The sequence below is a fragment of the Phoca vitulina genome, unplaced genomic scaffold (genome assembly GCF_004348235.1).
Source record: "Phoca vitulina isolate PV1807 unplaced genomic scaffold, GSC_HSeal_1.0 scaffold98, whole genome shotgun sequence".
Taxonomy (NCBI): Eukaryota; Metazoa; Chordata; class Mammalia; order Carnivora; family Phocidae; genus Phoca; species Phoca vitulina.
The window spans coordinates 1521004-1535774 of record NW_022589801.1 but is presented as its reverse complement, the minus strand read 5'-3'; the positions used below and the strand labels follow the sequence as shown (position 1 = coordinate 1535774).

The following is a 14771-nucleotide window of genomic DNA, read 5'->3' as shown; positions in this document are numbered from 1 at the left end:
AAGATCTTGGAATAAAAGATTCAGAAACATGGTATTCCCACACTTGACAGGCCCATGTCTTTACACCAAGAATGCTCGCTTCATCCAACAGTGTGTCACTCACAGCTATATGAACTCCAGACTTGTAGTCAATTGCCTCTCCTGCTTCTCTGTTTGGTCTCTCTAGAGTGCTTCAGTCTTAATAGATCCAAACAAGCTTCATCATGTTTACCCACAAACCTGGTTCTCCTCCAGCATGGTATCCATCTAGGAGCTTAGCTCTGACACCTATAACTTCTGTACCCCCAAGTCCTGCCTAGTTCAATATCTGAATCTTCCCTCAGATCTGCCCACTTATCACCTCTCACTTACATATCTTAACTCCCTTCCTTCATCGTCACTTGGCCTCCCTCTTTTAATCTGTTTCCCACCCAGTAGCCAAAATGATTTTTTTTTCAAAGTGATTTTTTTCTAAATGCAAATCTGATTTTATCATTCCCTTGCTTAAAATCTTCCAACGGTTTCTTACTGGTCTTAAATGAAGGACTGACATCTCATATGATGACCTACTGACCCAGCATGATCGGGTCCTTGCCTACCTTTCCAGACTCATCAAGGGCCAACTGCTAACTTGATCTCTGAGCTCTACCCACACTCATCTTTTCCAATTCTTCTAAAGTGCTATACTCCCTCCTGGCTCAGGACCTTTGCATGTGCCATTCTGTTGCCTAGCATATACTCTTCCCTTACTCCCACCTCTTCACCTCATTAACTTGACTCCTCAACCCTCAGATATCAGTTCCAATAACATTCCCTCAGTAAAGCATTCCTTGATCCCAGAAAATAAATAGCTCAAGAGCTCACACTTTTCCTTAGTCACACTATTCCAGTTGGTAATTATACTTCCACGCGCATGTCTCACCAAGCAAGAAATGGTACAAGGTGCTGCTTTATGAGCGCCCATTCCATGTCCGTTTTACTTACCATGATACTCATCATCTAGCACAGAACTACATATAGTAAGCACTCAATAAATGAAAGAAAAAATAAATGGATTAACCTTCTCGTAGACAGCATTACATTCTAACTATGTGATAGCACAGTTCTAAATGTTTTACATGTATTTACTCATTTAAGTCTCACAATAGTCCTGTGGAGTAGGTATTATCATTATCATCCCAATTTTGCAAATAAGGAAACTGAGCCACAGATAATAAATGTCTTGCCAAGTGTCACACAAGAGTGGGGAGAGCCAGGATTAATATCTTTCTAATTCCAAATCTGTGTACTTCACCAGAACTTAAGGCAACAGAGACATCTGGCTGGTGGTTTAATACAATGATAATAAAAACAAGCATTGCCCCCCTCTTCATGTGTTTAAAAAAAAAAAAGTGCTCAAAACTCCTGAAGAGCTCTTGGTTGGAAATGGCTGTAGGGCTTCAGTGTGCCTCTAGTCCCTTCTTTGTCATTTGACATTGAGTTTGATATTTTGAACCAAGCAAATATTGAGAGTCCAATTTGGCATGACTATACAACATGATTAGACTTATTATCTCCAGTGAGTAATAAAATGGCTGTGAAGGTTATTACAAATGAGGAGCTCCTGAAATGATGAGCTGCAGCATCATCCAAAGAAGAGTCAAGTCTCCCTAACTTGGACAAATTCTTGAACGTTTTGTGAGAAAAGCCATCTTTTCATTTGAGAGTCATGCCTGGCACACTCAAACACACACACACAGAATGCTCAGATGCATTAACACCAATATCTCTGAACAGCTCAGCACCTCAGGAGTGATCCACATCCTCTTTTACTTTATTAACATCTGCACTGAGGTATAACTGACATACGGTAAACCACACACATTTAACGTGTACAAATTGATACATCTTGATATATGTATGGTTAAGTTTATATTTATCATTTTGCCAATTGTTTTCTATTGGCCCTATTTGTTCTTGGCTCTCTTTTTCCCTTCTGACAGATCTTGGATTGAGTATTTCTAATTCCATTTTATCTCCTTTGTTGGCTTGTTTTGTTATTTAGTAGTTACTTTAGGTATATAGCAAACATCTTCAATATATCATACCCTAATTTCAATTAACAGTATAGGGCTTCATGCACAAGTTTAAGAACCTTGTAATAGCATACTTCCATTTCTCCCTTCCTGGATTTGTTTTTTGTTTTGTTTTGTTTTGCAAAGCATTGGTTTGTTGTTGTTGTTTTAATTGTAGTAAAACATATATAACATAGAATTTATCATTTTAGATATCTTCAAGAGTGCAATTAAGTGGCATTTAGTATTGATATTGTGGTGCAACCATCACCACCATCCATCTCCACAACTTTTTCAGTATCCCAAACAGAAACTGTTTACCCATTAAATAATAACTCTCCATTCCCCACTCCCCCAACCCTTAGTAACCACTATTCTACTTTCTGTCTCTATAAATTTGACTATTCTAGGGACCTCATATATGTGGACTCATACAATACTTGTCATTTTGTGTTCGCCTTATTTCACTTAGGGTAACACCTTTGAGATTTATCCATGTTGTAGCCTATGTCAGAATTTCCTTCCTTTTAAAGGTTGAATAATATTCTATTGTATGTACATACCACTGTTTATTTATCCAGTCATCTGTCAGTGGACATTTGGGTTGTTCATCTTTAGAACTTCTAATGCTGCTATTCCGCTCCTGCTTTTATGCTATTGTTGTCATACATTTTACTTAGACATATGTTATAGACCCCACAGTACACAGATATTATTTCTGTTTAGTCAATTGTCTTTTAAAGATACCTAAATAGAAAAATATTGTATATTTATCCATGTAGTTATCTCCTGTGTTCTCTATTCCTTTGTGTAGCTCCATTATTTCCATTCATTTTTCCATTTAAAAATATCATTATCCTCCTGCCTGAAGGGTTTCCTCTAATATTTCCTGAAGGGCAGATGTGCTGATAATAAGCTCTTTCAGCTTTCATGTATCTGAAAACATCTGTATTTTGCCTTTTTATTTTTGAAAGACATAGACTATAGAATTCTAGGTTGAAAATTTAAAGTACTGAAAGGGAAAAAATGATGTTGCTCCCCTGTCTTTTCACTTGCAACAAGAATTCTGCTGTTGTGGTTATCTTTGTTCCTTTGTATATAACATTTCTTCTTTTTCCTCTAGTTGCTTTTAAGATTTCCTCTGTATTACTGGTTTTGAACAAATTGATTATGATGTCCCTTGGTATACTTTCCCTCATTTTCTTGTACTTGGCATCCATTGAACTTCTTAGATCTGAGTTATAGTTTTCATCAAACTTGGACATTTTGCAATCTTTATTTCTTCTAATATTTTTCTGTTCCCCCTTCTCTCCTCTCCTTGGAAATTCCATCTACATATATATTTTGGCCAGTTGAAGCTCAATGATGCTCTTTTGTTTGTTTTTCGTTTGGTTTTTACTTGTTTATTATTATTCTTTTTCTCTGAGTGTCTCATTTTGAATAGTTCCTATTGCTGTGTCTCCAAGTTCACTAATCTTTTTCCCTGCAATGTCTAATCTGCCATTGATCCCATTCAGCATGTTTTCATCTAAGATATTTTCTTCCCTAAAAGCTTTTCATCTCTAAAAGTTCAACATACATCTTTTTTTAAAAAAGTATATCATCCCTGTTCCTACTTAAATTTTTGAACATATGAAATACAGTTATAATAACTGAATTTCTTTTTCTGTCAATCCTAATGTATCAGTTCCCAGTGAGTCTGGATTGGATTGATAGATTATTAAGGGAAATATTTCCTGCTTCTTTTCACACCTAGTAATCTCTGGAAGCCAGTTGTGAATTTCACCTTGTTGGCTACTGGTTGTTTTTGTATTCTTTTAAATCTTCTGGAACCTTGTTCTGAGATGCAGTTTCATTACCTATAAAGAATTCTTTCCTTCATGTCTTAATTTGATGATTTCCTCAGAGGGCCTAGAGCTCCACTGAATGCTACTCATTCCCCATTACTGAGGCAAGACTTTCCCAAGTAGTCCACCCAGTGCCCCATGAGTTATGAATTATTACACTAGGGCTGTTAAGAACGGGCACTGTTCCTGGCCCTGTGTGAGCACCAAGCTTTTTCTTTCCAATTCTTCCCAATGGATCTTTCCCAGCCTCAGGTAATCTCCCCACATGAAAGAGTTCCTCCATATTGAGCCAAATTCTCAAGCAGCGGGGCTCTGCAGATTTCCAGAGTTCTCCTTCCATGTACCTCTCTCCTCTCTGGTAATTTGTCCTATGAAATCTAGATTTCTTGGCCTCCCTGGACTCTTAGCTCTGTCTCCCAGAATCGGAAGTTTATTGTGCTCCCCCTGGAATCCTCCTCCCTACCGCATGGCCTGGAAACTCTCTGAAAGCATTAGGTTGAGATAATCACAGAGCTCACCTTGGATATTCCCTGTATCTCAGGGATCACTGGCCTTCATTTCTTGGTGTCCCATGTCTTTAAAAACCATTATTTCAGGGGTGCCTGGGTGGCTCAGTTGGTTAAAAACTATTATTTCATATATTTTTGTCATTCCCCCCCCCCCCAAGAGATTTCTCATGTCCTACTCTTGGTAATTAAAAGAGGTCAAAATTACCAGTGACTGGAGTATCTGGCCTCACCAACTTCTTATCCTAGGCATCAAGCTGATGAATCATCCCTGCCAGAAATCACCCTCCTGGCCAGCTGGTCTCTGAACCAGTGCACCTAGCCCAGGGGGCGTGTGGGGGTGCTATGCCTGGGAAGATCGACTTTGTCTAATTCACATGAAGGTTTCACATGCAATGGCAGCCCATCTGACCTCCTCCATCCTAACCCATCCCTCTCCAGATGGCTATGCTATCTCCTTTGACCTAGCAGGCCTTGGGCAGCCAAACTTAGGGAATGGCTATGCCTTCACATGAAGCAGACCCTCCTTTGCCTCAATAACCCTGTGCTGTAGGTGGCAAGAGGAGCAGATCAGACACTCCAAATATGGTCTCTGGGGCCAAAGCAAGGTTATAAAAGTTTCAATGAGTATCCAACAGTGGAAAGGTCCTGACCAAATTTTCCTTTTTAAATAGAAATAGTATACATGAAGCATCTTTTGAAAATGTTTAGTTTTTTTTAAAAAAAAAGAAAATGTTTAGTTTTTAGTTTTGGGTGTGTGTGTGTTAGACTGAAATAAAGGGACAATGATCTATCCTTCTATCAATTACTGAGGCCAACAGCTTTTCTGTTTCCTTTAGAAATAGTATCTAAAAATCTTCTGTTAATCCTCAAGACTAACTTCCCCAAGTTTAAATACTCCCTATTTTAGTCTACTTGTGCTACCACAACAAAATACCATAGACTGGGTGGCTTAAACAACATAAATTCATTTTCTCACAGTTCTGGAGACTGAAAGTCCAAGATCAAGGTGCCCTCAGGGTTGGTTTCTGGTGAAGCATCTCTTTCTGGCTCGTAGACAGTCATCTTCCTACTGTGTCCTCACATAAGTTTTCCTCTGTGCACGCGTGGAAAGAGAGAGGTCTCTGGCGTCTCCTCCTCTTCTTATAAGGACACCAGTCATACTGGATTAGGGTCCCACCCTTATGATCTCATTTAACCTTAACTACCTTTTTAAAGGCCCTATCTCCTCATACAATCACATTGGGGGTTAGAGTCTCAAAAGATGAACTCTGCGGGAACAATTCAGTCCACTGTACTACCCCCCCAACACTTGAGCAGCAGGATCACCATTCTCTTTGTGTACCATGGATGCTGACTTTAACCCAAGGCCCCCTGCTTCATTTTCATTCTCTCAGGATGACAGAGGACTCTTTGGGTTCACATTAAGTATGGTGTCACTACAGGCCCCTCCTTGGGGACCCCGGAGAGCTGGCACTGGCAAAGCAACTGCAGCTGTGCTGCCCCAGACCCCCAGCTGGACACCCAGTCACAGTAAAAAGTCACTGTCACAAGGAATTTATCAGGTTGCACAGGGCAAGTTTACCCATGCCTTTAACCTCCTCCTCCCTTTACACATGTCCCTTCCCCACTTCTCCTCTTCAACTGCATCCCTGCCCCAGCTGGTCTGGCTCCTTGCTCTCCTCCCACATTGACACCTCTGTAATATAGGCAGGGTACCAGGAGGCAATACAGCCTGGCAAAGGTTCCCAAACTTTGCTATACATTAGGATCATTTGGGGAGCTTTCAAAACCCTCAATGTCCAAATCGCATACTTTACGGATTCAATCAGAATGTCTGGGGTGAAAGACAGACTTGGATACTTTTACTGAGGAACTAGGTTCTGAATCCTGGTCTCACTACTTCTAGTTCTGTGGCCTTGGGTAAGTTACTTAACCTAAATGGAGCACCTATCTTATAAGATTGTAGCAAGGTTAAATGAGTGAATACTGTGAAGAGCCTAGCACGGGACTTGCCATGTAAGGTATGTGCTGTAAATGTTAACTACCATTATTACCAGAGGTGCCCTAAATGGAACCAGTGCCCTACAGAGGAAAATCATCTACTAACTCAAGAATTCAGAAAGGAGAATCAGTATACTAACTCTCTAACTGTGAAAGGGAAAAGAGTGAGCTAACATTTATCAAATACCTGCTTGGTGCAAAGCATACATTATTTTACTCAATCTTTATAATCCCTCAAGACGGATATAATTACTTAACAGAAGAATAAACTATAGCTTAAAGAGATTAATTTGGGTCAATGCCTAATGATGGAATTGGGATTTGCAACCAGGACTTTCTCACTCCAAACTCAGGTTCCTCTGAATCCTCTTCTTAACTAGGCCTCCAGCTTTGAACTTCGATGTTTGTCTCTGCATCACCCAATTTTAGCAAAAATCCTGCTAAGTCAGTTTAGCCAGAGTCCCCGCACCCTCCACATCTGATCAAATATCTCATAGCCCACCATCCCCAGGTGATATCTGGTCATCCTGGCCTGCCTTCAGCAAGAATCCTGTCAGGTAGGTTTAGCCAGAATCCCTTTTTACCCCTGATGTTTCCGCTTAGTAATTTTCCATCCACCAACCCCACCCCACTCCTTGGCTACAAATCCCCACTTGTCCATGTTGTAGTCATCACTGAGCCCAGCTTTACACTGAGGCCTCTTCTCCCTAGCAATAGTTACCACCTTCCTGTCCAGCTCGTTTTTCTTGGACAATCTCACACACACACGCACACTCACACTCACTCACTCACATACACACACACATACAAATCATAGCACAACTCTGGAAGAACTCCTCAGGAAACAGCCCTTCATCCCCAACTGGTAACACTATGAACATAAATAGCACCCACCATGGTCTACTTTGTCCACATCGGACTTGGGTGGTTCAGCGACCAGCCTCTGGATCTGGGTCAGAGTGCTGCAGGCTTCCTTCATCTCCCTCCAAATGAGAAACACGTCCTCTCTGACCCCAGCTCCTGGGAAGAGAAACACAGCATGAGTGGGCGGCTATGGCAAACCCAAGAACTCTCTGGTAGTCCCAGAGGCCTGCTACACACCAGCCAAGTTTCTAGAACATTTCTGAACATCAAATTCCACTTTCCCCACTAATCTGAGAATCAGAACTGAAATCCCTAAGGAAGTGCTGTCACCTCAAGAAATCATAAATGTAGACTTTAGGATGCAATAAATCTTTGTAAATATTTGTAGCAGCCATAATATTTTAAGATGAATTCTTGATAATACTCAAATAAGATAAAGAATAAAATTATTCAAAAGCACCTAACAAAAGCCAGGGTGGGGAACAGAAATTCAGTGGTATATGAAAGTAATAATTCCTAACCTTTCTTGATTAAACTGAGATTTCCCACTTCTCTGAAAACCACCTTCACAGTCCTTATCTTCCCCTAATGTAAGAAATTATTCTTTGGCCTCCTTTTCTGGATCTCTGCTCTCTTAACTAAGGGTTAGGTTTGGCTGTATGATATTTTTTTCAAAATGATATGGCTTCTTAATATAGATATTAATCTCATTCTCACAATCAATCAATAAAATTTTATCCTATGGTAAGAGGTCCAGGCCCTAAGAGATTAGTAGTTTCCAGAGATTAAGGAGGGTGTTGGAGCAGGAGGGAAGTGGGTACAGCCACAGAAGTGCAACATAAGGGATCCTCTGGTGGTATCTTGACAACATCAATATCAATGTGATGGCTGTGGTAATGTCCTATAGTTTTGCAAGATGCTACCATAGGGGAAACTGGGTAAAGAGCACCTGGGTATCTCTATTATTTCTTAAAACTGTATGTAAACCTACCATTATCTCCACACACCTCTCGATTAGAGCATGCTGCGCACACGAGGCCAGTGGTGAATCCAAGAGGCCACAAGAGAGCTTCCCATTTTCAGTGGCATCCATGGGCCCAGCCACTGGCCTGGTACTACTCAAGACATCACAGGGGCTACCAGAGAGTCGCTGCTCTGGGGTTGCTTCTAATATGGTTCTAGTAACAAGAATTTAGCAGATATCGTCTCAATTTTAAAAGCTCCATTCCAATAAAAAGCTTTAAAAAATCTAACTCAATTTCACAGACTGTATACAGTCAGCTCAGAGAACAGTGACGATGTTATCATTAAAGTAAGCTAGTCCAAACTCTCTAATGATAAATACCTTTGAGGGTACCTGCTTTGTGCGTGGTATTGAACTCGGGCCTTTCTAAACATTGTCTCTTTCTCTTTACCACAGCTCTGCAGGCAAATTCTACTCTTGTCCTCATTCTACAGCTGTATAGAAACAGAGGCAGAATGAGTCATCCAAGGTCACACAGTCAATGAGTGTCAGAGCAGGGAGTCAAACCCAAGTTGGTCTGACTCTACCAACTCTGCCACCCTGCATGGTTGCCCTAGAGAAGGAATGGATGGTTATAGAGGGTCCCTGCAGCCCCCTCCCTGAGCTGCTACTGAGACCTCCTTACCAAGCCCGTCTATGTAATAGTCCACAGATGCCTGAGATCCTATGTCCACTGAGAATGAGAGACCACCATCAGCCTAGGGGCTGCCCCAGGAGACTCATCTACCCAGGGTGAAAGGACTAACCTTAAGCCACCAGGACAGACCAGGGCAGACCATAGCTGATGTTTCTGACATTCAAATGTAGTCAAGAAGGGCAGGGCGGAAGTAAGGGGATGCCAGGGATCTGGCCCTCCCGAAGCTGGCCAGGTGGAGTAAGAGAGTATTAAAAGCTGTATTCAACAATAAAAAAATTTAAAAAAAAATAAATAAATAAAAGCTGTATTCATAAAGAAGCAAGTGACAAGCCCTGACAGAGATGGAGGGCCACCGTGGCTCTACAGCCATCAATAGCCCAAGGAGTGAAACGTGATGTGTACCCAGCTCCGTGATGGAACTCTAAAAATGTCACAACCTGCTGCCAAATGCAAACCTTAAGCCCACAGGACTTTCTGACTGCTGCAAAAGCAAAACTGACTTCCAGCTGCTTACTGTAGCACAGAGGTGTTAAGTAGCAGAATCCTCTCTTTAAAAGTTTTGAATGAGTCAAGGCTTGTCAATTTCCATTTTCCCCAGACTTGTCAATAGTATCTTAAGAGGCAGTGAACCACAGGTCAGCAACAAAGGAAAAATTCAAGAAAACTGAGTTGCTCTTGATGATCCAGAAACAGGACAGTGTATTTAAGGGGCAGTAAGTGACAGCATGCTCCCTGTGCAAGTAGTAACCAGATTATCAATACACCGGTTTAGTCATTATAATTAGGCAGCTACAGAGTCCTATGCTGGTGATCAGAAAAAAAAAAAAAAAAAAAAACTCAAAACTGTCCATTTAACCAGGTTTGCTTTAAAAACAAAACAAGAAAAACTACAGAGCAATAAAAAGCATAACTTAGGATGTAGAGGTTTTATTTTGTTATTCCATAGGCAGTGAGGAAGGGCTGCCATTTTTAGCAGGGTCACTTCTAAGGGACTTAGCTGGGATATCAAGCAGTTGCAGCCCAGGAAGACAGCCCTACTGAAGACCGAGAGGATGGAGGACAAGGCACAGGAAATCCCAGTATTCAGAGAGCTCTGTGAATTTAGATGCCATAGGCTAAACCAGAGAGGAGACAAAATCATGAGGAAGCCACACGGATTTTGATCACCAAGGTACAAGCCAGCCAAGATCTGTTACGCACAGAAGCAGGATATGGTTCCTCAAAGAGACATCCAGACAAACTACAAAATCTTCCAACCCAAACGTCCCCCTCCTGCACCAAGCCCTGATATCTCCCATGTGCCATGAGGTAGCAATTTGAAGGCTCACAGAATTCTGACACCAGCTGGGAGAGATGTCATATTAAGCTGCTGTTTTTCATTAGCACCCGGTATTGATTTCTCAAACTGGCTGGTTTAACAAATGAAATGAGCCCCAGGTCAGGTATGTTTTGATATGTCAGGGGAACACCACCTCCCTGTCAAATCTTCCATGTCTCACCTACAGGATAAAGTCCAGTTGTCAGAGTACAATTCATTAATTATTCATTTGGCAAATATTTGTCGAGCACTTACTATGTGGTAGATGGGCACTGCCAGTGCTGAGGGCCCTGCTCCCTGCGTTGCAATCAAGTCCAGGGTTCAAGGCCCTATAACATTCCCAAATGCTCTGCCACCTGGTCAGGGCACTGTCCTCCCAGCCCTCTAGGGCCCCTGTATGCCACTATCTTCACCATCAGGAAACCCAGAGCTCTCCACTGCACTCACCCCACCCTTCATTCAAGGCACTGTCCAGCCTCTGCCATCAAGGTTGGCCCAGCCATCCTAGCAAACAGTGATCGGCCTCCAGCTCCTTCTCAATCCCATGGAAGGCATTAGCCGCAACCACCGTTCTCAGTCCTTTTGCTTCCAGGACACACTCTCAGGTCCCCTTCTCCCCCATTAGATAGGCTGACAGTATATGCAATTCCTGGCTGCCTGTCACCCCAACCTCCAATTCCAAGGAGGACAAAGAAGCATCAGCCAGTGATGGTGAACTAGTATTTGCATGACCTTGAATCCAGTCTAATTTAAGTCAATCCTTCACAAACATGATGCTTTATTTTTAGTACGCAGCTGCTTACAACATAGCTCACCACTCAGCAGTGTGTCCCCAGTCATTGTGCTATCAGGAGCTGTGGTCTAAAACTCTCCTATGGTGTGAGCGCGCAGGCTTGGATTACTGCTTATGTTCACACAGGCTGACTTTGCTCACTAGATTGTAAACGTCTTGAACGTAGGGACAATGCCTTTTCTTTCTTTGTATCCTCCACAGCACTTAGCACAAGATCCAGTGTTTTCAGCAAGAATTCTTGTCCTTCCTTGTTTTTATTGTCCTTATTACAAAGAAACAACCAGAACCAAATACATTCTTTCCTTGGGGAATTGCCCCGCTTCAGGACTGACAATGCCCAATATTGCAAGAAACTCTTCTGAGTGGTATATAACAGACTCACGTCACTTGAGCATATGACTGTGCCCTAGGTATTCCAGACCTTAACAGTGACATGCCCTCAAGAGCAGTAAGTCCCTTCCTTTTAGATCCTCCTGCCACAGTGACACAAGGCTCCCCCCACGTATCTGAAACACTAGCATCCCAATGGCAGGAGGGGAAAGGCAATTCAAAAAGCAGCTAGGGGTGACACTGGTCCCAGGACAACCTAATGTAGCACAGGGAGAGGGCAAGCCAGAAACTAAAAGCACCATCAGCAGCCCTGAGTCCCAGACCCCTCCCTAGTCCCAGCACGGGCTCATCTGTCTGTGGCCCTTCCCCATTGCACAGGACTCCTGGGTGCAGAACTGACCCAGATGGGTAGAGACTGCTGTCTGCTGGAGCCCTAAACTCCTATTCAGCTATGAGGATCTAAAAGAACTGAACAGAACTATCAAAAGGCAGTATTTTCAGGGAAAAGCAGCACATGCTTCTATTTACAGAAAGCAATACAATGTGTTTCTTAAACTAAACTATGAGGGGACAAAAATCCCCAGAGATCTGAAATTATAATAAGGGTCTTGTGCAAGGGGACAATGACATCCATAAAGGTACTGCAAGTGGTGAAATCAGTAGTTTCTGTTGCAATGGAAAATCCCCGCTTACTTGTGTTAAATTATATATTAAGCTGCTTTGGTGTTGAGAGGTCACTGAACACCTTCTGGCTTGATCTGGCCCCACCGCCCCAACCACCAAGGTGTGTGGGCAGCTGCACTCAGTTGCCCTGTGGAAATTAATCACTGATTAGTTTAAAGAAAATGGAGTCATTTCACTATCTGGATAAACGTCTAGCATTTTCCTGGAGCAATGAATATACATGTTTCACGAGGGCCATGATGTCTTCAAAGCAATTTCAAATACCAAGTGTGGGCAACTCTTAATAAGTGGGTGTGAGCCTATCTCCTAGGGCCTCTCTCTTCTAAGTGGAACACCGTAAAGTGCAAATGTAATGCAGTCTAATCATCCAACATTCACCTAGAAAACTTGAATATAAGCCATCATTATTCTCCACCAAACTCAGCAAGAAGGATGACCCCAGGCTCTGGGTGCTACCGGGCAAGCAGGTGATAAAGACCCGGCCACAGGGATAGAGAAGCAATATCTAAAGAAACAATGTCTAAATGCCCACGATAAAGTTTGGCTGAATAAATCTATTCTATTTAGAATAGGCAATACCCTTTAAAAGGCACCAAATCAAGAGGTGTTTTAATGAAATGGTAAATTCAGGGGAACTTTCCTTCAGAGAAAATTTGTTAAAATTGTTGTTTCTCAGCTTTTCCATCACAAAAAGGCCTGAACTTCTTTTTGGTTCTAAGGGATCGACAGTGCACGAAATGAACGTAAGACGGTCACAGAGCTGCTCCCTGATTTCTATCAACCAACCCTGAATCAACAGAGAAACAGTAAGGCTAGGATTACTGTTTGAGGGAGCAACCCCACACTAGCATCTGCTCAGCCTTCTGTCCTCAACCAAAAGCCCATTTTTGTGAAATGGGTCATGTGGGCTACCAGAGACTGGGTCTCCCTCCCAAGTTTTAGCAGGCTAATTATTTTCTTCAAACTCACAAGACACTGACCTAGGACCCAGGAAGCCAATTATTTTAAAATATCCTCTTCTCAATAGGACATCTTCTTAGAGAATTGTTGTTCAATCATTTATTCAACCAAACTCATGCAATATCTATTATATCTGAGCACTGGAAATACAGAATGAACAGGAAACAGTCCAAGCTTTTAAGGGGCTCTCACTCCAGTGTGGTCTTCCCAAAGTGTGCTCCTCAGAACATGTGTCAGAACCCCCCAATGTGCTTATCAAAGTACAAACTCCTAGGCCATACCCTAGACTTATTCTGAGTGGGGCGGCGGGGGGAGACTCGAGGAAACTGTACTCCTGAAAGCATCCCAGTGATTCTTTTGCAACAAAATTTTGCAAAGCTTTAGTCTAATAGGTGAGACAGGCATGTAAACAAATTATTTCTATACAAAATATTCTTGGAGAAAAAAAGTTGAGTCGTTTCTGGGAACAATATTCTAATACCCTGATGTCCCTATTCCTGCCCTAAAGAAGTGCTCTCCCCAAAGAAGTCAAAGCTCTTTTTCCCCTTCAAAGTGCTGGAGAATCCCTGACATACCATCTTCTAGACACCCATTCCAGGCCATTCTCACTGATATGGTTCATTACATTCCACTATTTCTAATAGTGCTGTTTATTTTAGATTAGACGTCTTTTATAATGCCTGCTTCCGGCTGATGCATCAAGGAGGAGAAAGAGGGGAAAACTAAAATTTACTACGTGCCTACTATGTGGCAGCCACTGTGCTGGGCACTTAAACATACTGCCTCATTTACTCTCACAACGATCACGAATAAGTAGGGATCATCACCCCCATTTTACAGATGAGCGAAGTGTGGTTCAGAGAAATTAAGAAACTTACCCAACGCCACACAACTAATAAGTAGTGCAGTCAGGTCTGTCTCCAAAGTTGCCCATTCTCTTTCCACAGTGGAACACTGTCCTTGTGTGCCCTCGTAAATGATCACAACACAAGATCTATGTAAGCAAATCTCATCTGTTAGGGTGTTGGTTGTTTTTAGTTTCCTTCAAGGGGCTTATAGACTCATCTCTTCCTGGGAGGGAAAGCACCCAGTCTGCAATTCTGATGTGTAGGTGATGATGGTTGGTGAGCTGATCTCCAAGGCCAGGGCCTCCTGTGAGATTCTGATGAGCATCAACCCACCCCTGCCGGCTCAGCTGGCATGTGCTTGCGCTGGGATTGGCAGTCACCCACGGCCCAGCCTCATGGGGGTAGTAGCTCTGAGAGCTCTCAAGTGTTGGACTTGTGCTATCTGCATGTTTGTCTCCCTTATCCAACTGTGATTTCCTTGAAGACAGAACTATGTTGATCCATTTTTATAACCACTCTCCCTGGTACATCCCTGACAGCTGGCAGACACTTCCAAATAGGCTGTTCCTGAGCATAAACTTCCTGAGGAGAGGGACTTCCTTTTTCATCACTGGATCCCCAGAGCTCAGCACAGTGCCTGATTTTCAAAAGCAAATGTGCCCTCAAATCAGGGCACGTTTATTCAAAGGTAATCAGAAATTGACACCAGTTCTTATTTAGTAATTCATTTTAATTCTTAAGAGATTCTTGAGGGATTTCTCTATGCCATATGTTTTGTTAGGTGATGCAAGATGTCTGGACCCACTCAATTATTTCAGTGGGATTCTAAAAGATTGATTGTGTTGATGACCAAAGAACTGGGCTGAGCCCACCACCGCCCCATGCCAAGAAAGGACTATAGTGAGCAGTGGAGGCCTCCTGGG

At 42.4% G+C, this 14771-nt stretch overlaps 1 protein-coding gene across 1 annotated transcript in view; it reads right to left on the bottom strand.

Moving 5' to 3' along the window:
* The window catches only part of VWA3B (von Willebrand factor A domain containing 3B), a 213728-nt gene that overhangs the window by 142708 nt on the left and 56249 nt on the right, over positions 1-14771 (bottom strand). Inside the window, exon 8 of the mRNA XM_032397359.1 lies at positions 7285-7410. Coding sequence (XP_032253250.1) covers positions 7285-7410 — 126 coding nt within the window. The remainder of the gene's footprint in view (positions 1-7284; positions 7411-14771) is intronic.